This window comes from Polypterus senegalus, chromosome 2, assembly GCF_016835505.1.
Source record: "Polypterus senegalus isolate Bchr_013 chromosome 2, ASM1683550v1, whole genome shotgun sequence".
Taxonomy (NCBI): domain Eukaryota; kingdom Metazoa; phylum Chordata; class Cladistia; order Polypteriformes; family Polypteridae; genus Polypterus; species Polypterus senegalus.
Genome location: NC_053155.1, coordinates 188,166,103 through 188,193,912, shown reverse-complemented (window position 1 = coordinate 188,193,912; position 27,810 = coordinate 188,166,103). Strand labels below are relative to the sequence as shown.

Genomic DNA, 27,810 nt, shown 5'->3' with positions numbered 1-27,810 from the left:
GTGTAAATACTGTTTCTATACTACTGGATAATACTGCAAGCTAAGTTGTACTTGTTTTGTTTTCAATACAGTGTAATGTACCTGGGTACTGTGTAATAGTGTGACGACATGTTGACTTTATTCTCGTAATATGTCATTAAAGTAGACCATCGTAAACTAAACTTCATCGTAAAATGAATATTTAATTTACTAGATTTTCTCAAACCCCATCATAAGTTATATAGCATATTAAATGCTTTGTGTTAAGTGATTCTTAAACTGACTTCTTCTTGCACTAAGAGGAGGCGCCGGCAGCGATCGCCGCACAGAATACATCCATCCATTTTCCAACCCGCTGAATCTGCACAGAATACATTCACTTCATAATCTTCCTGCTCTCTGAACATTTAGAATGCTAAGATAAATACTTAATATCATTTTCATGGTGAAATGCATTAAAGCATGCATTAATCATATTGGGGCACGGCGGCATGCCTGCCTTGCATTTGCATGTTTTTCTAGTGGGTTTACTTGGCGTGCTTCAGTTTCCTTTCAAAGTCATGCAGGATGTGGGGTTTTGTTGTGCTATATTGACCCTGCTAGTGTATGTTTTGCTTGTATTCATCCTGCGATGTGCTGGCGACTCGTTCAGAGATGGGCGCAACTCTGAATGGATGGCATAATTAAACATGTATAACAAAGATATTTTTAAAGTTCTGAACACTCTGTGGGCTAAGTTTATAACTAGTTTTAATTTCACAAAGACATTTATCGTGTGGTGATTGGTTATGTGGTGAAAGAAAAAGGAAGGAAGGAAAAAGGAACTGGGGTTTTGGTACGTCAGATAAAGACAGCATGCATGCAATAAAGAAAGCCCGCTCAGAAGAACATGCATTGAATTCTGTGTTTTTGTCTCCGACCAGCAGATCAGAAACCCAACATTTGCACAATATTTAAGTTAAACCTGTGTGATAGCTATTCATACATCCAGTTTTTTGGAGCCTCGTCACACCTGCCATAAAGTTCTCTACACTGAACGTACACCTGGGGACCCCTTACTGCGAGGGAGCAGCACTACCGCCTCACTACCGTGCATGTGTAATACCTGCTTTAATGCATTTCATCATGAAAATGATATCAAGTATTTATATTAGCATTCTAAATTTTCAGAAAGCAGGAATATCATGAAGTGAATGGATTCTGTATGGTGATTGCTGTCTTCTCTTAGTGCGGAGGAAGTCAGTTTAAGAAGCGTAGTGATTAACCACTGGGTCGGGGAACGTAACACAAAGCATTTAATGTGCTGCATTAATCTATGACGGGGTAAATTAAGTAATTGATTAAACATTGATTTTAGGAAGAAGTTTAGTTTACGACATTCTACTTTAATTATGAAGTAAACTATGAGAATAAAGTGGAAATGTCGACTTTAATCTCAACATAAATGGCGAGAATAAAGTGGAAATGTTGACTTTGTTCTCGACATATAGTTTGTTTTTTTGTTCCTAGTATAGCTTAGCTTGAAGCAAGGTCCATATTAATGCAGTTTGCCTAAATGATGGTTCAGTTGGTAAAGATGTCATCACCAAGTTGCACTTGTTTTATTTCATTTTAATTTGGTGAATACTGTGTAATGCACCTGGGCTTGAAGTCTTGAAGTAATAGTGCAACTATCAGTAATAATACTATTATTTATTTTATTGTTATTATTCATTAGTTTAAATATTATGCAGTTTAATGATGATAAAGTTGTTTAAAAAGTCACTTTAACCTGTCAGTGGACAGAGATTGTTAACATTAACAGAAAGTGTAGTTGGTTTACAAAAAATATTTACTATTTATTCCTTTTCTAAGACATACCTGTATATGGTGCAATACAATTTTTGACAAGCATTTCTGGATATTTTACTAAGTCTAAATGCCTCTTTGTATGGTTTAAAATATGTTGTCAAAATTATAGGTTGTTTTTGCAAAATTTGTTCAAGAAAAAGATTCTATATTTTGACTGCATCTGTCATGCAATGTGATACCTTCTCCATTAGTGCCACACCCTTGAAAACTATCACTTTATGGGGCAATGCAAAACTGTATTAATACTTGTCTGCACATTAAAATGTTTTTTTTTGTACAATGTACAATACTCTTGACAGTGGAATAGGTTATTCTTAGCCAGTAATTGCAGTGGAAAATGTGGTTAACATCCACTCATGCATGGGGAAAAAATACCGTTGAATACCGTGAAACCGGGATAATTTAGAAAAATACCGTGATATAGAATTTTGGTCATACCGCCCACCCCTACACCCTATCAAGGATTTGTTCCTGCATGTTAGCTGGGATAGGCTCCAGCACCCCGCCCTGTAAACGTGTTCAGGACTAAGAGGGTCTGAAAATGACTGACAGAAAATGTCAAAATTGATTACAGCACAGAGGCAGAGTTATAAGCAGTTCTCTCTAACAATTTTAAGAGTCTTGGATCAATGGTTCTGAATGAAATGGCTAAGAAATTACAACTGTTTCTTGATTTCTATCTTAACTCACGTTTTTGGTTTAGACATTTCTTAGGCCTGTTTTCCTGGTTTTGACAACACTTGCTGTGGTCTGACATTTTCAACTGCAGCCTGGTATGATTATAGGTGTGTATGGGAGAGTAGCCATTTACTGTTTTGGTATCTTATTCTGATTCCTGTTTTGTACCCTGACAGACTACATTTCAATATTCTACAACTCTTTATTGAACTAAATTATTTCAGAAATTGGATGGACATATTTTACTAACAAATATATACAGTATATATAGTTACAATAATACAGAAAGTTTTCAACAAGATTATCCAAAAACATATGTGATGTGTTTTCTTTTCATTTTTTTCTGTAGGGGTATTAAATAAGAGAATCAAGGTATATGAATCAATAAATAGAAAAGAAGCATTTACCAAGCAGAGGGCACAATCAATGTTCTGAGGTTTTCTCAGAATTATACATTAGTTACCACAAAAGAATGTGAGGCAAATTAATGTACAGATTTTAAATGCCTTAACTAAGCAATGCCAGCAGTTTAAAAAGTAAAAAAGAACATATAAAAACAAATGCTGAAATAAATAACATTATGGTTAACTTATCTAAAGATATAAAAATTAGAAACTGATGCTCTAATCTAATCTATTGCCTATGCAACAAGTCCATGCTATATGTTAACAAATGGATGTAGATAATGAAGGTTTATAATAAAATTTCTAATAAAATTCACAACATCAATTAGTAAAATTAAAAAGAAATCATCATTCAGACTTTTTCATCACTGGTTATCTGCAGATAATCATGTCACATTTTTATGTATTAAAGAGAACTTACTGCTTCATCCCCCAGTGCTTGTTTCAAGCTTATCCTTACTTTAATGGACATATCATTATCTGCAATAAAAAAAAAAAATTGGTTAAATGTTTTTTAAACAATATCGCATAGCCCCATTATAATGTTTCTTCCGCGAAAAAAAAATTACATTAATACCTGAAAATTCGAGTTTGTTCTTTTTCAAATGGAATTTACTATCCATTTATAAGACAGGACTGATAAATTATTCAACAAGCAAATTCAGACTAGAACTGTTCACAGTTTACATTAGCATCTGAAACTATCTTTCTTCTTTGACGATAGCCATATTTCACTTATCTAGCATAATAAAAACTATACTTTTGTCTTTAACTCGTAGAAAACTTACATGCCTAGATATTCACATTATAAACTTTCAGAATACTAATAAAGTTCATTATATGCAGAGATTGTTGTTTCTTTTACCAGAAAAATATAAAGTTTAAAAAAGCACACTTAGTACCGAACACCTCTTATAAAATCCACATATAACAGCAGCGATGGTATTAAAATAACATTAAGTTTAGAGGGTACAGTAAAAAGGGATTCACTGAAGGGAACAGTGAACAGAATGGCTATTGTCTGTGAACTACATGTCAAATACCTTGATTACTTTTAAAGACTACATATTTATAACAGGTTGGTCCGCAAGACCTCTACAATGAAAGGTCAAGACCTAGACCCTCATTTATAAAACTTTGTGTGGATCTGAGCGTGAAAACATGCACACACCAAAAAAAAAACAGAAAAATATGTTAAAAGAAAATTGCTATGGCATAGAAGCTCCGGAAGTATGAACCTTTTCAGTTTAAGCAAACAGAGATTAAAAGGTTATTTGCCTGAAAATTCTGAAAGAAATTAGTACAGAGGGTTCCAAATGTTACTTGAAAATTGAGTTCTTCAACAAGATCACAGGGGCACAGTTGTTTACGGTAAATTTCACACAAAGAGCTACAGACAAATTGAATATAGTATGGAGCAGTGTGACAGACAGTAGGCCTTTAAGGACCTTCAAATGTTATTTTGGAGAAATTAGGAGGATAGGATTGGTGAGCTTTGTTGATTGAAATGGCCTATTCTTGACAAAGTTGTCCTGATATTCTAATGTTCTAACTTGTAAACTTTGAACAAATTCCAATTTAGAACTTTACCTATACAACAGTTTCTATATACAGTATCTATATTTTCCTGATACACTACACCTCACCCTTGACCTTTGTTATATTACTAAAATTATGAAGAAAAAGTGCCTTTTTTGCAGTGTTTCTCTCTAACTGCCTTTTTTGCTTTCCTAATATCTTTGTTAACTGTTTTTTTCATATGTCCCTTGGTTATTGCTGGAGGTATTTGTTTTGAACACTTTATAAAGTTGTCTTTTCAGCCTATTGTTTACCAACTTATTTACCTATTGTGGAGATTTCTTATTTGTTTAGTTTCTAAATTTTGGGATGAAATTGTTCTGAATTAAATGTAAAACATTTTTAAACGTGTTTTGCTGATTCTCAACTGTTTCCATACTTAAAAGCTTACCTCAGTTTATCCCTTTTAGAATTAAAAGTTTTAGTTGTTGCTTTTTTGCTCTGCCAATAACATTCTGAAATGTATTATAGAATGATCAGTAGATAATAAAGGAGTAATATCCACTGGAGGCTAAGAAGGATAATAAACATACACTGGGAACTGAAGAGAAACTCTTCATTACAGTATTGGTAGCTATGGATTTGAAAAGGGACTGTAAGCCCTACAGTTACAGATGGTGCTCCCAGGATGTTTGTGTGAGTGAGAAATCAAGATGGAGTTGGAGGATGGCAGTCAGATTCTCTTTGGACCTTAGAGGGTAGAAGTTAAATCAAGCAATGGACTGCAACCATTTCTGGGACAGTTAGGATCAAGCAACTCAAAGGCAAAAAAACACAGAAGGTAATATATCAAAATAGGAAATTTTGCATCTATAGTAAATTTATTTTGAATCTACTAATATCAAAAAGAGAATATTCTAAAAATTAAATCTGTAACAGTAAGGAGCTACTTTGTAATCAACATATTTCAGTTATTTTTCTGTTGATTGGTGTGCCACTCCAGGTTATAAACCAAACTGATGCATTCCAAAAAAAACACCAATGAACTGGATATAAAACAAGCTCAGATGCTTGCAAAATTAATTATGACCACCTCCTTTTCTTCTTCTTTGATGTAAACATCATAAAAGCCAGTATACTCACATGGTGTCCATTGAGGGTCCCATCCTATATATCGATTATTTTGTTTATTATCTTCCTTCAGCCAGTCTTCTAAGGGGCGGAAATAATCAAGTAGGGCAGCTGCATTCATTCTTGTTTCCCCAGTTATGCGTTGCAGAGCTTCTGTCCATGGTTTTGATTTTCCTAGCTCAAGCATGCTCCTATGTAAAGTATATAAATTACTTTTAAACATATGTTTATTCCTAGTTTTTCTTTGCATTTTGCAAAGTCATGAATCCTTTGCAAAATTACAAAGTAATATAAGATTGTGAATAAAAGTAAATAGAATGTGTCAATATGGCTGTAGCATCTGGATCTACAGTGTACGTTGGGAGCTTATTATATAAAGAAATGGCTTCTTAATGGTGTATCTTGCTCATGATTCTTGGTACAGCTCATATGAATTAATAATGTCAGGTGAGGTTCCTCGCACCATCACCCTCTGCCTCCTGTGTCTGAGCCAATTCTGCACCCACCTAAAAACATCACCCTGAACTCCCACTTCTTTTAATTTGATGCCCAACCTCTCATGTGGCACCTTATCAAATGCTTTCTGAAAGTCCAGATAAATAATATCATAAGCTCCACTTTGATCGTATCCTTTTGTTGCCTCCTCATAGAATTCCAACATGTTAGTAAAACACGACCTCCCTCTTCTGAACCCATGCTGACTGTTCAGAATAACTCCTGTCCTTGCCATGTGTTGCTCAATCTTATCCTTAATAATTCCTTCCATTAATTTTCCTGTAATGCATGTTAAGCTTACTGGCCTATAGTTGCTTTGATCTGCCCCGTCACCCTTTTTATATAATGGGATGATATTTGCCATTTTCCAGTCCTTTGGAATCTCTCCAGTGCACAGTGACTTCCTAAAAATATGTGTCAAGGGTTTATATATGTACTCACTAGCCTCCTTAAGAACACGAGGATAAATATTATCTGGGCCTGGTGATTTGTTTGATTTCATCTTATTTAATCTGAGCAGCACTTCTCCTCTACAATTTCCAAATCCCTCAGTACCTCCTTAGTAGTTGCGTTTACCTCTGGCAGGTTATCCACTTGCTCACTTGTAAACACCTCAGAAAAATGTAAGTTTAGGGCATCTGCTATTTCATTGTCTGTATCTTTTAATTCCCCTTTACTATTCCTGATGAACTTGACCTCCTCCTTAACTGTTCTTTTACTACTAAAATACTGAAAGAATCTCTTGGGGTCTTCTTTCTCCTTATCTGCTATATTCCTCTCCAACTGTCTTTTAGCCCCCCTGATATCCTTCTTAATGGTTGCTCTCATGTTCTCATATGCTCTATGATTCTCTTTGCAGTCATTAGTCTTATATGCCTTATACAGCAGTTTTTTCCTTTGCAACTTCTTTTTAAATCTTTATTAATCCACTGTGGAGTTTTTTTAGTTTCCTATTAATTCCAAATTTAGGTATGTATCTGTCCTGCATTACATGTAAAACATTTTAAACCTGTTCCACTGCTCCTCGACTGTCTCCACATTTAAAAGCTTATCCCAGTCTATCCTACTTAGACTTTGTCGCATCTGCTCAAAATTAGCCCTACTAAAGTTCAACTTAACAATTTTAGTCTTTGCATCTGTACTCTTACAAAATACTGAGAATTGTATTACATTATGGTCACTTGACCCTAGTGGTTCAATCACCTCTACACCCTCAATTCTATCCTGATTATTACAGAATACTAAATCCAGACAGGCTTCACCCCTTGTTGGTGCTTTAACATGCTGTGTTAAAAAACAGTCACTGATTACTTCTAAAACTGCTCTTGTGCTCCTCCATCTGTAAGGTTATCCCAGTTAATATTTGGATAATTAAAGTCCCCATGACTATAATATCCCCTGTAAACTTGCCTTTTGATATTACTAAAAAGATGTGTGTTGAAATTACTGTCTGAATTGGGTGGTCTATAACACACTCCTAAAATAAGACCTCTTTCCCTAATATTTTCCAGGCGAAGCCACATGTCCTCACTAAGATGGGGCTCATCATCCAACTGAAGATGACTTACATTTAAACCTGTTTGGCATAAACAGCAACCCCACCTCCTTTTCTGTTCTGTCTATCCTTCCTAAAAATGTGTATCCCTCTATGTTACACTCATCCCCATCTTTGTTATTTAGCCAGGTTTCCGTTATTGCTATAATATCATAATTATGCTCTGCTACATACAACTCCAACTCACTTACCTTATTTTTGATACTTCTAGCATTAAGGCAAGCTATTTTTAATGTGTTAATCCTTCTACATTTATGTTTGCTTAAATTTACATTACTATGCATTTTTATTTCTACACCATTGTTTGTTCTTCCATGTATAGATCTAAATCTGGCCTGTCCTAAACTCCCTGCCCCCATTCCCTAGTTTAAACAATCCTCACTAGCCTACACATGCCTCCCCAATACATTGGTGCCCTCCGTTCAGATGTAACTCACGGTGGAACAGGTCCCATCTGCTCCAAAAGGAGTCCCAATGCCCCATAAACCTACACCCTTTTACCTTGTACCAAGATTTGAGCCACGTGTTAAGCCTTCTAATCTCCTCAATCTTACCTGGACTGGCAGAACTTTGGAGAAGACTACCTTGTCAGTTCTGCTCCTCAGCTTGGTACCTAACTCTTTGAATTTGGATCGCAGAACTGACAGACTACCCTTATGTATGTCATTTGTTCCAACATGGACAATGACAACTGGATCCACCCCCGTTCTGGCCAAGAGCCTATCCACCCTTCCAGGGAGGTCTCCCACCTGTGCTCCCGGAAGGCAACACACCGTACGAGACTCTCTCTCTCTGGAGCACACCTGCGCTTCAATCCCCCTAATGATTGAGTCCCCAACTATCACTACCTCTCTTTTGGAAACTAGTTTTGAGGTGGCCCATTGGGGCTTCTCATCCCTGCCTACCACCTCAGAATTATCAGAAACACCGTCCAGCTCCACAAGGACACGATAACGGTTTGACACTTCTAATTTTGGGGTTGATGCCCCCGGACAATGTGCACTCTTTACCTTACTCCTTGTGACCGTGACCCACCTATTTCTACCTGTCTGGTCTGAAATCTCCTCCCGCGCCACCTTGGGGGTGCACACTATCTCTCTAAAGGACACCTGGGCCAAGTCCGCCAATTCTCGCAGGTCAGCCAACTCCTCCTCCAGTTCAGCGACCCTGAGCTTGAGGTGCTGGATCAGCTGGCATCTCTTGCAAATGTAGCCCTCATGCTTCTAATAACTGGCTTTTCCAAACCATCATCTAAAAAGTACAACATCCAAAAGGACTTGCATTGCACTGGCAATTAGCAATTAAACAAGGGAAAACATTTCATTTCAAAATAATGAAACAATTTTTAGTGACAATATTATGAAAATCCTCAAGTGAGTGATGTTGTACTTGTTAATCATGTATATATTCCATCTCATCAAACTCATCCCAATTAAGGCTCATGTAAAATAAATTCATCCTGAGGTCATTGGGCAATAGAAAGTGGAAAACCCTGGGTCAGATGCCACAGCAGGGCATACACATGACAAAACTGACAACATTTCCTATAGTGCTATAAAAGAAATTATTAAAATGATCTTGATCGTGATCTCACAATACCCAACTTTTCCAAAAGTAATATGACAATGTTTGTGCTAGTCTCTATGAGTCATGTGCATTAATATCACAGGGATGACACAGATACCAGTTTTTGTATGTGTGCAAAAAATCATTTTAAATTTCTGTATTTTCCTCAGATGAAACAGAAGTATAAATAAGTATGCTGTATTGACAGCGGAACTGAAAGAAGAGTCTTCAGCCAACGTTATATATAAACTCCAGATATGGATGTCCTTTTTTTATACCTACAGGTGGTGTCCGGTTTCATCTTGATGCAGCATGGCAGACTGAAGAATTCAAACAGAAAACTTAATTTAATCAGCCAAGTTTATTTACATACGAGGGGGGACCCAAAAATAACCGGAAATATTTTTAAAACATGTTTAATTTAATTTTCTGTACAAACTACAATTAGTCTCCTTCAAAGTACTCTCCATTGGCGGAAATACACTTATCTAACCGTTTTTTCCATTGTTTGAAACATTTTTTTAATTCGTCTGAAGTAATGCCCATTAATGCTCTGGTCGTTTCTTGTTTTACCTCTTCAACGTCAGCAAAACGCCTTCCTTTCAAGTCTCTTTTCATCCAAGGGAACAAAAAGAAATCACACAGAGCTAAATCCGGTGAGTAGGGTGGGTGGTTCAGGGTTGTCATACCATTTCAATAACAATAGTTTCTACAACACTTTTTTCAAGAAGAAAACAAAATTTCACTGCCGCTCGTTGCTCACGATAATCGGCCATCGTAAAAAAACGACGCTTGCACAAAACTACTTTTACAAAAAAATTCACTGAACACAAGCACAACCTTCCAGACTGATGGCACTTGGCAGACTGACTTGTGAGGAGTGTAACTTGATCGCCCTAGCGGCCCAAACATGTTCTACAAGTACCAACCTAACAACAACAAAATTCTGGTTATTTTTGGGAACCCCCTCGTATATTGACTTAAAAGCATTCCAAACATATCAATCAGCCTATGGATAAATGGTATGGTTCAGAAACAAACCTGTGCTATAAAGTTATATGTAAAGTCTAAAAATAGTTAATCATTACGAGTCATGGGTGACACCTGCTTAAAAGAAATGTCTTCTTACTGTATATATAAACTGTTATCAGGGAACAAAATATAAAGTGAAATGTAAAATATAAATGTAAAAAAAGAACAGATTTTGAAAATTAAAGCAATTTTGTGAGATTCAAAAATTGTATCAATTTGACTTGTCCGTTAAAGATTACTCTTTAGTAAGTTTTTTAACCATTTAATGATCCATATATAAATCTGATACTTTTTTGCAATAGCAAATATAGCAAACCTATTAGAGGAATTCCTTGATGAACCAAATTTTGAATCTATGTTGTTAGAAAAACTTTTATTTAACTATTTTATAATTCACAATTTTTCAGTACAGATACAATTAAATAATGAAGATACTTCTAATAATAAGGTGTTGAATGGGATTTCTGTTTTTGCTGTGATATTGAATAGGTATTCAGTAAAATGATATTTCAGTGGTATTGGTATCAAATACAAAATTTCTGGTTTCATGACATCTGTAATGAAAAATAAATTTGGCAGAGTGTTTCAAAAATCTGACAAGTGATCTCCACTTGTTGCTTGTGTTTTACATAAATGATGCCTGTGATGCCAAATAATGATGCAAAAGAACATGTAAAGTACATAGTAACAATGCCGGTGATACACCTATGACATGGCTGTGAGCACCAAAACAGCAAGACAAAGGAAAAGAACAACAAACAGCAAATAAATAAATAAATAACAAATTGAAAATGTACATACTTTTCTCCAGATCCTGATGCTATTAGACACTTTATATTTTTCAAACAATTAAGAAAAACAAGATAAACTTACTTTAATTTTAACCCAGCAGCAGTTGAATTGGTAATGTCACACTTATAAAGAGGCCCAGAATGATCTGCCTCCTTACACAAGGCTTTCTGGAACTGGAACTGATAAACAGTTCTTGTGAAATACCTGCAAAAGTTAAGTTTACATGTAAGTTTCAGAGATTTTAGAAATACTGTGTTTATGACAATTGTATTAATTTTAAATATACTTTGATTTTGCATTTCCAGAATATCTATTTTAAACACTTCTGGCTAGAAATACTTTAGTGTTGTCGAATGGCTTATACCATCTTACTCACATATTGTATTTTAGAAATACCAATAAATGAAAATAAATATTTATTACATAGTTCTATCTATTATCATTATTAATTATGGAGAAATAGTCTGCAAAGGAATCTATAACACTGTTACCTAATGAAGGAATAGTCATTAGACACATGGAATAATGTAGGTGGGTCACAGTAGGTTTCATCATGTAGTACTGGCTCAGCTACGCCAACCAGGTTTCTCCTGAAAAAGAGGCAAATACAAAATAAACCAAGAACTGATTTCACTAAAGTGATTTTCCAAACTACAAATGATAGAAATAAACAAATGCATTTTAGTTCTAAACACATCATTCATTTAACATGATATAAAATACATGAAGTAATGTGTATATTGCACAATTTGAAATTTGGCTCAGGGGCATCCCATTCTATTGATCAAAGTTGAGATGTTTCTACACCCTGTGTGGAGTCCACCTGTGGCCAGTTTATTTGACTGGACATGCTTAGAATAGCACACACCTGTCTATAGAAGGTCCCACTATTGGCAATGTGCATCAGGACAGAAACCAAGACATTAATTCAAAGGAACTGCCAGCACAACTTACAAAAAGTGCATAGTTATCTTCATAATTGTTAAAAGTTTGGAACAACCATGAGTCTTCCTAGAGTTGACTACCCAGCCAAACAGCTATCATAGGACAAGGGCCATGGTAGGAGAGGTGAAAAAGAACCCTATGGTCATTCTGGCTGTGCTCCACTGAACATGTGTGGAGATGGGATAAAATTACATAAGGACAACTATCACTGCATACTTCCACCATTCTAGACTTTATGACAGAGTGGCCAGGCAGAAGCCTCTTCATAGTAATAGTCAAATGGTAGAATGGTTGGAGTTTGCCAAAAGTCACCTAAAGGACTGTGAAACACAATATTCTCTTGCGATGAAACAAGAGGAAAACAAGATTAGTGTCATGTGTAGAGGAATCCAGGCACTGCTTATCACCTGTGCAATACCATTCTAACAGTGAAACACGGGGGAGGCAATTGTGGGATTGTCTTTCAGCAATAAACAATATGCGGTTAATTTCAGTGTATTTATAAAGCCGCGTCAGGGATGTGGATCTAAAAAAGAAAGGGAAACCACACTGTAACAATAGCACTGCTTTGACGCTGGGTGCTGCCAGTTTGCAAAACCGAGTGAAGAAATTGCGTACGCCAGGGTTGGAGCTATTGTGAAAATGTGCATGGCTTTACGGCAAGTTTAGGTTTTATACATCGCAATTTGAGCGTGGAAACGTTCGTACGCAACATTTGTGTGCGTACACACCATTTATACATGAGGCCCCTGGTGTGTTTAATATGAAATTAATAAATATTGTGCATTTATTAAGTATAGCTACCCATTCCATATATTTTCCATCACAATTCATTCACAGCATCATGTGTGCATATAGTGTTACTTTACAGTAGAAAGCCAGCAATGGTCCTTTTATTTTTAAGTGATTTGAATGTAGTATGGAGGAGAATGGCTGGCATCAGTATCAGCAAATCCACTTTTTACATAGAATGATGTGACAACTTTATGGGGCACTATCAAAAAAAAAAAAACCTTCAGGAAACCTTTAACAGTATGATAAAAATAGATAAAATTAGCTGATGAAAGTGGCTGACAGAATGTGACTCAGCTTGTGAAGAGTAAGCAACACAAAACAGTAAGATAACTGCGACTCCTTTAATTTCTCCACCAAGTGTAATCATAATTTTGCATTTTTTTTCCATCAATCTAATTTTGTGTCATTTTAGTAACAATTAGTCATACTTCCATTGACTGCTTAAACTCACTGTTTTTAGCAGATTTATTTTGCAAACATTCCTTCATTTATTCTCCATGTTGCTTTTTCCAATGCAGAACACTTAACAAAGAGCTTTGGAAAATCTGTTTAAAGAGATGTTATTTCTCCACCAGCATGGTATACAGTATATGTATTTGCCACATGAAAGTGTTTTCTACATTGAAACATTTTCTATAAATTAAAAAAACACATTTATAGCCAGTCCTGCTGTTTTATAATGGAAGCTATGGGGCATAGGATGTTTGAAAATCAAAAACAATAATAACCAAATACGTTCATTTTTCAAGTCAAGAAAGGTATCAAGCATTAAGCATCTTGAGATTACACGCACATTTTGTAATAAACTGGTTATACGTGTCATTTTCAAACAAAAAAAACACCAATGAGATTCAGCCATGTTAAAAGAAAGGCTGGCTGTGCACACCACATCAGTGTTTGTATTCTTTCAAAACAACCTTTCAGCCCCCAGGGGTGTGCTTCTTCTCAAAAAGACAAAAACAAAGTAAACTCTTCCTGCCAAGTGCTTGGTACCATGTTTATTTACTTACATGTTTGTGTGACAAACTCTCCCAGGAAGGCCACTTCTATCACACAAACAAACAGAAAATGTATCCTTACTTCAAAAAAATAGTACCAGGAATATGGGATTAAATGATTATTTCCAGATACCCTTATAGTTACAAACATGTGTCAGAAACACAGAGGACATGTTCTCTAATATAAAATTTGGTTGCTTCAAAAAGGATGTATTTGGTGGATGACGATGGTGAAGCCCTGTGCCTTATATTTTCACTTTAAGAAAAGGGCAAGTGTTTGTGTGTCTGTGTGTCTGTTTGGCTGCTATGTCTCTGTCATTCCAAAAGATGGCGCATCACAAACATTAACACTGCTTTTTTAAATCACATCAACAGAGTGTAATTACATACTGCAGTACTTATAAGGCCACTAATGTAACGTCCCAACATCACGTAACGCCCACAGCGTAAGTCACGAAACACACGCAGAATGCCTGGAATAACTTTGGTTATCATCAGGGTTGTGGCAGGGTTTTCTGACTGAGGACGTTTCATGACTGACATTGTAAGCGTTCTGTGATGATATGGTCATTACAGGGCATACGTCATAGCTATTGCGGGCTAAAGTTAGATCCATCTCAATCTCATAAACTACTACTCATCTACTAAATGCCATATAACACAGACATATTGTAATGTATGTTGTAATAAAATGCATTGCAGTTGTCATTCAAACATATGGGACATCACAAACATTTGTAGTAATGCATTTTATTATTAAAAATGTTTGTGATGGACCATCTGTTGGAGTGGAAAATGCAATGCATTTTATTACTGCATGTATTACATTATACATTCCAGTAGATGGTGCATTGCAAACATTAATGCTAAGGTCTACATTTATTACTTAGAATTCAACCCCTCTTAGAAGGGTATCACAGCTAGTTTCATTATAAAATGCCAGGAGTATATATTTAAAAAAAAATTAAAAACTTCTAACTTTAAAACACAACTGTGTATGGCAAATGCATAACTACCATGTTTGTGAAGATATAACTTTGACTTGAAAACTACCAAAGTTATCCTTATGTACAAATGCACTGGTAGTTCTTGCTATTGCTACACCATTTTTATTGGTTTAAAACACAAAAGAAAAGAGGGGGAGTTACTTCAGAATGTGCATGAGAGAATGTTAGCATAGAACACTGTCATTAGATATAATAATAGTTAAATTCTCCAGTTTGTAGGCAGCATTTAAAATAACTTACTTCATTTCCCACCATGTCTTCATCCATCTGTCCCTGGGGATTTTACCTTCAAATACCTGCCACCGCCATTCCTCAAGCATGTAGGTGAATGGGAGTGTGCTCACTATTGTTAGGGCTTGTTTCATAAGGAAGTTAATGTCGATTTCTACAGAAAAAGAAAAGATATTGAAAAACCTGAAAGTATCTAAAAGGCAGATTGTCACATCTAATATATATAATAGTAGGCCACAAATGAACAGTGAAATTGTGTTTAGTTGACAAGTAATGCATATAGGGAAGTAAAAACAATGTGTTTAAATAAAGTAAAAATGAATCAAAGGAATGCCCTCTATCCACTCTGGCATGTTCTCATGGCTTGCTGGATTTCTCCCTATCTCATTCTCTAGATCTTTGTCTTTTCTTCTTCCAGTTAGTTGAGTGTTTGTTTAAGATCACCTCTGTTAGAGAGCTGGCCATAAAGTCCTTCTCCAGATCCTTTCTGGATCAGCCGGGCATGGCTTATGGCACTTTATAATCCTAACAAGACACCCGGTCTCCTGGTTTTCCTGGACCTTTAGGCTTTCTGAGACTCTGGGTCAAATGTCACAAAGAACTCCTAGACTGTTCAATCATAGCCTCATTTGTCCCTGCCTTGGGCTGTGTGACGTCTGTTGCACTGGAGTGTTTTGTTCTGACACATTTCTGCATTTAGTTGCTGGATCACATATGCAGGAGATGTTCTGTCTGATGTGTCCTTCCTCTATTTGGATTGTATGGAAATTGAGGGCCAGGAAGTCTACTATAGAGAATAACCTACTCCCGGCATTGAGACAGATTATGGATTGTTTTTGTCTGTACTATTCCCTGATTCAAAATAAGTATTTTTATCTGATCTTAGTCCAGGTCACATTATGCTTAGTAAAAATGTATTACTTGGTGGTCTTATGTTCACAAGACATATCTATCAACATATTAAATCTTAAGGGTTAAATCATTCTGCCATTTCCTTCCTTGTAAACAAAATCATTGTAGCTTCTGCTTTGTCATCGTCTGTCTTTCACTTTTTTACCATTCTTAAGAATAAGAAACTAGACAATACTTTTATAATGCCTTATGGTTTTCTTAGTTAATAATACGACTGACATTTGTCTGTAACTTATTTTTTTTTAACCCTTAGCACCCCAGGGATTATTGGGTAAACCTCTCTTCATTTGCAACACCTCTCTATGACCTCAGAAGATTTCCATTTTCTAAGTATCACAGACACAGTGGCTGCATGGTCCCTGAGAAAGAAGTCAGTATATTCATTTTCTAAACTGCTCAATTAAGTCAGGGACCCAGTTACTAAAAGTTTTTCTTGCAGCACTTTGCACGAGTTGAGAACCTGTCCTTATCATCTAATCACATGACACTCTCATACACAAATCCACTTATTCTGGGCCAGTTTACTGTAGACTGTAACTTAAATGATATCACTGCACATTAAATTTAAAAGCCAGGAAAATGTAAGACTAAGACAGACCAAATTACAAAAATGTATCCTCTTTGGGTAGTGACAAATTTAGCCATGGGTACACATACATGCTGCTTGTTAAAACATCATAGCATACTAGCCACAGTATCTGTCAAAGAGCGGAAACAGAGTAATTTAAAAATATTTCCTATAATATTTCCTATCTCTTGCCCTACGTATGCCTTCAGCACCTTTCCTCTATATTTGTATGTGTCTGAACCTCCGTCCACGAGCGCTTCATCTCTTGAGTGCATTCCTCACATTCTGTCATTATTTTCAAGACCCCTTTCTCACCTCCTGTCCAGTTTTGTACTGTCCTTCTTTGAAAGGGACTCTATCAGTGTGTCCCTTTACTCCTCCTTGTGCATTTTTCAATCGGCACAATAACGAAAAGGAGAAAATAACCTTAATTTTCTTTTACAACTGTAAGAATATCTGAGGAAAAGATATTTTGGTTTTGAAGGCAAGTCACATTACAAAGATACCACTAAAGAACTTAGGTTTGAAGAAGATCTTTAAAAAGGCTGCCCCAATCCTTTACATAAGAAACAACAATAGTATTATTTTCCTTTAAATTCTTTTAATCTTTTAATTTCTCACATTCCATAAATGATGAGAATTGGACTGTCAATAAAATTTTCATTTATTTGTTGTAACTAATTACATTTCAGTACACTGTCTGATTTACCTTTGTTAAAAAGAGTCATGGTATTTATTAACTCTGGCCATCCTGTTTAATTCTTTTAGTTGGGCAGTTATCATCAAAGTACAAAATGTGCTAGTTTCTATCCTCTTCTTGGCTTTATGTTTATGAACACATTTTGGACGCAAGCACAGGATAGCTGTCAAAAAACCATAAGTGGTTTAACAAGTAAGAGGAGACCATTTAATCCATCAAGCTTATTTGGTAAGCTAACAACTAACTCGCCCCAATATCTCGTCCAGGTGGAAACATAGGTTGTTGTGACGGCTGTAGCACTTGTAGTAGTACATATATTTTTAGTCTGATCATAGATTTTTACATCAAGGAACCTGTTTTCATAGTTTACTTTTAGTTTTGTTTTAAATTTAAAAATCCCTAGTGTACAGTTTTTTTTTATCCGTTTTGCTTTTCGATTCTAATTTTGATTTTGCCCTTTGGCTCTGGAGTTTTGATCATTTTTACCTACTTGTTCTGTCTTCCTTTTGACCTTGTTTCTAGTGTGTTTTGCTTCTCCTGGTTATTTTTCTCACAATGATCAGAGATTACTTGTCTCATCTCAGTGGCCACTGGAGGGCACAAAGTCATAGTAAGTGCAAGTAGCAATGTTGTCCCACTGACATAAGAGCATAAGAAAATTAACAAATGAGAGAAGACCATTGGGTCCATTAAACTCTTTTGTTTGACTAATAGTGAAGCCTTCCCAATATCTCATCCAGATACTTCTTGCAGGTTGTCATGCTTTCTGCTCTGATTTCATGACTCAGTGGTTTGTTCCAGATTCCCACAACTCTTTGCGTGAAGGAGTGCTTCCTCGCTTCAGTCTATATTGTATCTGTTATTTTGCACGCATTCAGTTTAATCTCGAGACACCAGGAGATATACAACACATTCATGTACTTTGATTAACGAGCTTTTATTACTTAATTGTATGTCTTAATGAATCAGGCAACTGCAAATAAGCTATGACATTAAATTCCATCCAACAATCAATGTCTTTGTCAAATGCAGCGTCACAGGGCTTGAACCTTATTCCAGCACTTTGAGAGTACCTTGAAACCAATATGGCATACCAGCCTATCACTGGACACATTCATGCATTCATTAGTCTAAAATGAAGGGAGGTCAAATAGAGATTGGAGAGATAACTCCCACTCAAATTTGTATTAACAATTTCATTTACTTTTTCATCTTAAAACTTGATAATACTGATTACAGTAAAAAGCACACTCAATAAAAAATTGCTTCCTACCATGATCTTCAACAAAATTAGCAGAGAGAAGTCCCAATGACTTCAGATGTTTTGGTGTGGCAGCCGACAAAGACATGATTTCACCTACAGCCTCGTGAAACCCTTCATTAGCACCATTTCTGAACAAGAAGGGTTGGTGGGCGTAAGCCATGTCATACTCAATATGACCCATTTCATGATGGACTGTGAGGAAGTCATCCATGTTCACCTTAGTACACATTTTAATCCTATAAAAAAACAACATTTATTTATACAGCAAATTTTCATAAAAATGGTTTAGTTCAAAATGCTTTATAAGATAAAGAAAGAAAAGTGTATATGCAACAAAAATAAGATTAGGCAATACTAAGTAAAAGAATAAAGTAAGGTCAAATGGCCGGGAGGACAGAAAAAACAAAGAAACAACAAAAAAAAAAAACTACAGATGGGCTTGCGAAAAAAAAAAAACAAAATCTGCAGGGGTTCCATGGCCAAGAGACCACTCAGGCCCCACTGGGCATTCTACCTAACATAAATGATCTAAATCAGTCGTTATGGCTTTCAGGCTTCACGTGCAAGAAGAAAAGAACTGCAGATCGAAAAGAAATTTACATGAAAACTTTTCAGTTCAAAATTTCTCTCTGCAGATCGTATTTAAGGCACTTTAGAGTGGTGTCTTTTTTACAAAACACTTTTGATCTTTATAAGAAAAGTAAAGAAATGACAAAAATGCAGAAAATGTTCAGATGACTTTAAAAATTGTGTTTTGGCTTTCGTCCCAGCAGCGTGGTGAATTATACTTAATTCACAACAGTTAATTTACTTCACTTCAACTAGAAAAACAGTCAGTAATGTTCAATAATGTTCTCACTCTAAGTCTAAAATTCACATTGTTTACATTGACTTGGGTAGACATGCATTAATAACCTGAAATGAAGAAGTTTGTCCACAGGAAATGCCATTGGTTAAGCATAAGAAAACAGTTTAAAGGATGTGCAACATCATGTAAAAGGTCAGGTTCTTCTGTGGCAATGAGAAGATCCTTTCCTGTAGTTAAACATTAAACATATCTAATGATAAGAATTTGAAAATGGAGCCAACAGAGATCTAGTTAGAAAGTGGAAAAAGGCTATAAACAAGTAAACAGTAAACTTACATGGTCAAATTCATACCATAGTTAAGGAAATAAGGGGCTGTTATTGGACTTGGGCCATCTAAACAGTTGCCTACCTTCTGAAAGGTGCTCCTTTGGAAAACCATCTCATTACATTACCACATCTCTAAAGGTGGATGGGTATATTGCCAACCAGGAGGGTGCAGCACACCATAGAGGCAAAGCACAGCCTGGATTTGAGGAGTGAGAAACAAACACTAGCAGAAACAACATACAATATTCTTCTATCAGAAGATGCTGCTCACCAGAAATGGAATATGTTTTGAATGTATGCTTTGTACTCCAGAAGAACAATAAGTGGGGCATCAGAATAAAAGTGAAACAGTGAAAACCTGGACAAAAGCAGGTTATGGACACAGAGAACATAGAAAAAAGGAGTAAAGTTAGGGGGAGGCACATGTTGCAACACCTCATGGCTATAGTATTTAGATTTTTTATGGATATAATTTAGCCTAATCATGGCTTTTACATCAAGAATTCTGTTTTGTATGTCATTGTAAATATAAAAAGATATTTTATTAATGTCTTGTCCCCGTTGTTTATGCAACAGTTCAACTAGGCCCTAGTGTTAAATTTTTGAATGCCTTTTACTTTTCAATTCTCATTTTAGTCTTCTCCTTTGGTTATGGTGTTTTGGTATTTTTCTATTTGTTAACAACCTCTGCCTGTGTTTTGCAACTCCTTTTTTCGCCTTGCAATAATCCAAAGCTGTGTGTGTCATCTTGGTAGCTATTGGAGGGCACAAAGTAGAAGGAGGGCAAGCCTGGGACAATGTTGTACCACTGATATAAGAACATAAGACCACTGAGCCCATCAGACTTTTTTTTTTGAGTAATAACTAAGCTTTCCCTATATTTCATTCCAGATATATCATAAAAGTAGTCAAGGTTTCTGCTTCATCTACAAGGCAGTAGTTCCCTCCAGATTTCCGTAACTCTTTGAGCAATGAAGATCTTCCTGAATTCATTATTAAAGGCACTTCCCTTTAATTTCCTTTGGTGTCCTCATGTGTGTGATACAACATTTAGTTGAAATAATTTTGCTGGATGTGCTTTATTGATGTCCTTCAGAATTTTGAAGACCTAGATAAGGTCCCCACATGATCTCCTCTGGTCAAGGCTAAACATTTTTTTCTCTGAGTAGGACACTTCCTTACATCTTGCTGCTCTCTAGACCAAGTGACTACTGAGCTGCACTGTAAAGTTGGTCATTTAATTCTAAAAGAGTGCTCAGAGGTGCATGGATTCCAGCCCCAGAGGCTACTAGAGTGAGGCTTTAGTCTGTAGAAGAACCTCATTGTAAAAATAATTTCAAGACTAGACTTATTGTTATTTGAAACCACACTGACCCCACAGGCATGTGGAGTGTGGAGGTGAGTGTAAGCAAGTGCTTGAGAAGTGGCAAGTAGATTCCAGAGTTAGACAGAGAAAGAGTCAAAGAGAGGGAGTAGTGACTGGAAAATGTAAGAGACAGTATTTTTGTGGTAGTTTCAGCTAAGTAAGTTAGTAGTCAGGGTTCTAAAACCTGCATAATAATATCAAGATGGACTGTAGATTTGTCTTTTTTTTTATCAATTTGACCCTTTGTTGTTCTACATTTGCTTACCCTTTTTTTACCCTGGCATCATTTTAGGTTTGTAAATACATCCAAGCTGTTTTTGACACTATATAATATAGTTTACACTCTAAATAAGAAAAAAAATCTTTGTTTTGCATGAGCAGAGGGCCAAACTGAATAAAGCAGCACTGCTAACTCAAAGTTGGTAGAATTTTTGACATGAAAATTCTGATAGGGACAAGCAGACCAAGGAGAGAGACGCTGTCAAAAGGGGTGGATCCATCAAGAGAGACTCTGTGTGTGTGTTAAATGAGTTAGAGAGACAGAGGCAGAGGGAGAGAGAAAGAATCAAGTACTTAAAGACCAGGGGCTTTATGTATAAATCCTTATTTAGATCCCATACTAATGCTCTAAAGGTGTGGATTGATAAAACTGTGTGCACGTGCTTTTAGCCATTTCCCATAATCTCCCATTAGTAGCAATGCTGTAAAAAACATTATTTTCTGAATATTCATGATCTAATCACCATATAAAGTTGGCCATGTTGTGATGGCTGTATTTGCAAACCATGGGAGAACATGAAACCTCATTGAATGTGGTATTACTGACATGAGCGGAGTCCTCAAACCCCCACCCCAGTGAATGTACAGTACTATGGTACTCATATAAAGGCTCTGATTTCTTACAACAGTCCAAAGACAAGCAGGTGTCATGAATTCTTGATGCTAAATTGCCCCCTGCTGGGTGTGTGTGCATGTCTGTATGTGTGCTCATCCTATGATATGCTGGTGTCCTGTCCAGGGGTTATTTCTACCTGTACCAATTGCTTGTTTGCTTGCTGGGATAGGCTCCACCTGTCCCTGCCCTGGATAAGCAGGTTTAGACAATGGATGGATCAACAAATACTATAATCTGTCCTGTATAAATCAACTCACATTTGCATGTGATCCATGCTTAAAACAGATAGAGAAATGCTCTGTACAGTTTCAGTTACAGATTAGCTTACTGTTTCCAATTTAGCATGGGAGAGGTTATTTCAAATTATATAGTTTGCATTCAGTATTTTCCTTTTTACATATCTGATAGCTGCTCCTCTTGGCAAAACAAATTGTCAGTAGTGAGCATAAGAATTTAAAATGGCAGCACAGCTAATACCTACATGTACTGCCTGCACAAATAGTTGTGTGGTGGTCTCAGTAAATCACTATTGTACCTCACATGTATTATTACAAAATATTTAATAAAAAAAAATATGTTTCTTTGATGAAGCAAACAAATAACACAAAATGCTCTAAATTTCAAATCAGTTGAAAGTTACGTTATGTGTGCTTATATTGTCACAAATTTAAATATTATTAACAGTATTTGTGTATTTTTTAATGATGACGACTAGTTTATAAGCTGGTTTATAAGCTAATTTAGACTCACTACAGTCATCCTCTTGGAGATGTCTGCTATCCTTGTTCCATTACAGGTTTTAACATGCCATGCCATCTGTATAGGGTGGCATAATTAAGAAGCTACCCAGATACATTCAATTTCCTTATAGTCAGGGTGAGCAAACCAAGATCAAAAGGCAATTGGCAGCAATTGCTGATTTTCCTATTGTAATTGGTGCAACTGACTGCACATATGTTTAGGTAAAGGCAACATCACAAAATTAATTTGCTTCTGTAAACAAACAGCACTTTCATTCTTACATAAACAACTAATATGTGATGCTCAAATGTGTCTGACTAATGTTGTGCGGCTGCTCAGTTCTACTCATAATTCCTTTATTTTATTAAGTTGTAGTTTGAGAAGCAGACTTCAGAGTCATTCCAGCTATGTCATACAACCCACAAGACAAAATGCACACTAATACAATTAACATTAAGTATTTGAACTTGGCATTTTTATCAACATTGAAGGCAGTTGTATGGACATAACATGTCAGTTAACTGTAATGTGACCCTGATCAGGCTAAAGTGGGTTTAGCAAATGAATGAATAGACATCAGAATGTGACTGAAGTGTTATTGAAATGCACAATGTAACAGGATTTTCTATTCATTTCATTGCCCTACTGCTTGATGTTGCTAAATTGCCAACACCAAAAAAGTCAGCATAGGATTTACGGATGATGGAATGTTTGCGTAACATTAAGCCAGTTTCCACGGCAAGTTCATGTTTTAAAAATCCTGACTTTTGCATAAGGAACGGTTTACACGTTTCTGAGCATAAGCAAGTTTTATATATGAAGCCCCTGAATTTAAAAGACCAACTCCACTTCTTAAATCCTTTGGCCATTTTACATGGTTCCTGACAGTTTCAGAAAGAATCCTGCTGGATTAACTAGTGGAGCTGGAGAAAGTGAGTGCAGATGCTGTTGCCTCTGACCCAAAGCATTTGTGTTTAGAAGAAATGGTGATGCTGATGGAGTCCTCTACAGCACATCTTCAACCTGAGCCTGGAACAAGGGATAGTCCCAAGGCTTTGGAGAACATCTTGCATCACCCCAGTCCCAAAGGTAACATGTCCTAGTGAGCTGAATGACTTCCGGCCTGTCGCTCTGACGTCACATGTGATGAAGACCATGGAGCGGCTGCTGCTTCACCACCTGACGCCACAGGTCCGCCACGCCCTCGATCCTCAGCAGTTTGCATACCAGGAGAAGGTGGGAGCGGAGGATGCCATCATCTATATGCTACACCAATCCCTCTCCCACTTGGACAGAGGCAGTGGTGCTGTAAAAATGATGTTTCTGGACTTCACTAGCACCTTCAACACCATCCAACCTCTGCTCCTTAGAGACAAGCTGACTGAGATGGGAGTAGACTCACACCTCGTGGCATGGATCGTGGACTATCTTACAGACAGACCTCAGTATGTGCGTCTTGGGAACTGCAGGTCTGACATTGTGGTCAGCAACACAGGAGCGCCGCAGGGGACTGTACTTTCTCCGGTCCTGTTCAGCCTATATACATCAGACTTAAAATACAACACAGAGTCCTGCCACGTGCAAAAGTTCGCTGATGACACTGTTATCGTGGTCTGCATCACAAGTGGGCAGAAGGAAGAGTATAAGAACCTATTTAAGGACTTCATTAAATGGTGCGACTCAAACCACTTACAACTGAACTGCAGTAAAACCAAGGAGAGGTGGATTTTAGGAGGACCAGGCCCCTCATGGACCCCGCGATCATCAGAGGTGACTTTGTGCAGAGGGTGCAAACCTATAAATACCTTGGAGTGCAGCTGGATGATAAATTGGACAGGACTGCCAATACTGATGTGCTGTGCAAGTGAGGACAGAGCAGACTATACTGGTGTCTTTCAACATCTGCAATAAGATGCTGCACATGTTCTATCAGACGGTTGTAGCGACCGCCCTTTTCTACGCGGTGGTGTGCTGGGGAGGCAGCATAAAGAAGAGGGACGCCTCACACCTGGACAAACTGGTGAGGAAGACAGGCTCTATTGTAGGCACGGAGCTGGACAGTTTGACATCCATGGCAGAGCAGCGGGTGCTGAGCAGGCTCCTGTCAATCATTGAGAATCCACTACACTGCAAAGTTATTGTCTGTTATACCTGTATTTTTATCACTCTTTAATTTAATATTGTTTTTTATCAGTATGCTGCTGCAGGAGTATGTGATGTATCTATCTATCTATCTAGTTTAATTTTTTTTTAAGATTCAGAATTCAGAATTATTAATTACTTCTTTTTCCTTGACTGCCAATCAAATAATAGAAGACCAGATAAATAGGGGGTTTCAAACTATCTATCCTGGTGAACACCATTCTTGTTAATACCAATTTCATAATTAGTAGCCTATTCTTGCAATTAATTAAATATCTATATATATAATTCACTAAGAGCACGCAAGACAGTGAACATAAGACAGAGAGCCACGCCCACCAACTCACAGAGCCCCCCCCCACCAACTCTAAGACCATGGGATACACACGAAAGAGCCCCGCCCACCAACTTTAATTCTCCTCCCGCGTCATGGTATACGCACAACAGAGCCTCACCCACCAAATCTAACTCTCCTGCTGCATCCACCCTCACTCTCGAGGCATGCGTACTGCCTGCTCATGTGCCCGCATGGAACACCTCACCAAACACAGCCTCAGTCGCTTTAATCTCTGCTACAGTCCACATGAACTTCAGAGCCACGTTAACTTTTCATTGTTCTTTTTGATACCGGCTGCTTTTTTATATATATAATCGACCAAGTTGCCCGACCATGGGGTACGCACAACAGAGCCCCGCCCGCCCACTCTAACCCTCCTCTCGCGTCATGGGGAACGCACGACAGAGCCCCAAACGCCCACTCTAATCCTCCTTCCGCGTCCACCATCGCTCTCGAGGCTAAAGAGAAGGCTAAATCAAACAGCAATAATTAGCAAACAATCAAAGATAACTGGCAGTTACAGTGCAAAATTCACAATTGGTATGCCAGTTTGAAAAGATAAGTTTTGAGGGTAGTTTTAAAATGTGTTATGTAATCGAGCTGATGTATAAGAGAGAGAAGAGAATTCCCGAGTTGAGGAACACTATGAGAGATGCTCGAGCTCCCATAGCACAGTGTTTGATGTGTGGTACAGAACTTACAGCTGCAGATGAGAATCTGAGTGAGCGAGAGGAGTATCAGTCTGTAGGAGTTCAGTGAGGCTGTGGAGAGCTTTAAATGTTAAGAGTGGTATTTAGTATTGTATTCTACAGTTAACAGGGAGCCAGTGAAGTTGAGAAAGAATAGATGTAGTATGTTCAGTGGATTTAGAACAGCAGGTTATTATGCTGGCAGCAGAATTTTGAATAAATTGTAAGCGATGGATACGTTTTGTGGGATGACAGATAGAATAGCATTACAGTAATCTATACGTGAGGTGACTCGGGCATTAACCAATACTTTAGTACTGTGTTGCGTAAGAACAGGACGAAGTCTAGAAATGTTTCGGAGATGGAAGAAAGCAGTTCGAGAAATGTTACTTATACAGGAGGAATTATTTAATAATAATAATAATTATTATTATTATTTAATATTGCCATTATTAGTGTATAAATGGATATAAATAATTGCATGTAAACAATTTGCCAAAATCTGTTGTATGTAAATGATACTGTTTAAAACGTTATTGTTTTTTCATCAGAAAACCCAGTTTCCACGTCTACCTGTATTAGTTTAAATGGCACATTTACCACTCGCAATAGTGCGGACGCGCTGACTTATCATGTCGACTGGGCAACACAGTGAATGCGGCGTCTATCTATATATGTCTATGTTTTCCGTAGCCTGCTACAGGAAGGTACTCTCTCGACCATTGGCATTGGTTTCGCTGCTTGCTATTTTCGTTATACTGCGATGGTGGTTTCCTAAGCCTTTGTTATACTGAATTCCTTTCTCACCGTTTTCCGTTCCTATTCTTACACCGCTGTAGGCTACGGCAGGCTTCGGCTAGTATTATATACAGCTGGTTGGTTATTAATCTCATTCAACCACACTAGACATTTAAAAAGATTTCATTTTCTTTCGTTCTGACAGCATAATCCAAATGTATTGTGAACCAAAGCAGATCAATATCTCTTAATTTTTTTATTTTTAAATAGTGAATTACAAATATTGTATGATAGGTGGAAATGGTATTAAATTAGTAGGTTAGAATGAAACCAGCTTAATCCAGTTCAGTCAGAGACAATTCCAGCATCATCTCAGATGTAATGGAAAAACTAACCCAGGGCAAGGAGCTGGTGTGAAGAAAGCAGTAAATGAAAACCAAAAGGTGTTTCTGAATACTAAACAAGTAAAATATCAAGCAAATTATAAAATAAAATAATATTCAAATATATTTCCAAATGTGTATTATTATTATTAGTCTTAGATAACAATTACATGATGATCAGGCAGTTTTGCTATGGAATTTTTAGTTAAGATATAATCATTTTTTTACAACTTATTACAAGTATATATATGAAGCCATAACAGGAAGAATTATTTAACATAAGGAAAGGATTGAGTGCACCTCAAGGGCTGACTAAATGCAACTTAAAGCTGAAAGCGCAAGAGGTCACTGCCCTGACTTACAGAAACTACCACACATAATTTTACAAGATTAAAGGTAGAGAGATATATTGGATTAGAAAGAGGTAAATGAGTAAAGAACACCAAGGGTAATCTGAAGGGAAAGCCCATACTCCCCTCCTATGAAGAGGTGCTAAGAGCAGTAGGACAATCCGCAAAATACCCCTTTTAACGAAGCGGTATTCAGAATAATGGGAGATTCATCATGAGTCAGAAATTACAGGTGGCGTTAGTTGATTGGAGGAGGTAATACAGTTCTGCATATTAAGAGTAAAATGACATGACGTGTTAGGTAAAGTGATGTAATTTGAAAAAAGTATAAAAGCAGATGAATTGTTTAGTTAATTGTGCACTCCATGGACTGAGACATTTGGGCATAACTCTTTGCAGATAAAGAAATGTTCTACATTCTCATCTAGGCTCCACGACTGATTTCTTTGAAGATAGAGGAATGTTTTTTCCATGACTTTACTCTTTGGAGACTCACCGCCGACTGACAAAGTGGGTTCCCATGAAACACAATGTTGACTTGCAAACATACGTGACCAAACGATGGCAACCCACTAACCCTTTTTGTGTTGTGACCTATAGTTTAAAAAACTG

The 27,810-nt window shown here is 36.9% G+C and overlaps 1 protein-coding gene across 1 annotated transcript in view; it reads right to left on the bottom strand.

The window, feature by feature from the left end:
* ace2 (angiotensin I converting enzyme 2) overlaps positions 1-27,810 on the bottom strand; it is a 99,089-nt gene that overhangs the window by 26,148 nt on the left and 45,131 nt on the right. Inside the window, exons 9-14 of the mRNA XM_039745047.1 lie at positions 18,431-18,657; positions 14,987-15,131; positions 11,493-11,591; positions 11,083-11,205; positions 5,574-5,752; positions 3,334-3,392 (exon numbers count right to left, since the gene is read on the bottom strand). Of these exons, the coding sequence (XP_039600981.1) occupies positions 3,334-3,392; positions 5,574-5,752; positions 11,083-11,205; positions 11,493-11,591; positions 14,987-15,131; positions 18,431-18,657 (832 nt within the window). The remainder of the gene's footprint in view (positions 1-3,333; positions 3,393-5,573; positions 5,753-11,082; positions 11,206-11,492; positions 11,592-14,986; positions 15,132-18,430; positions 18,658-27,810) is intronic.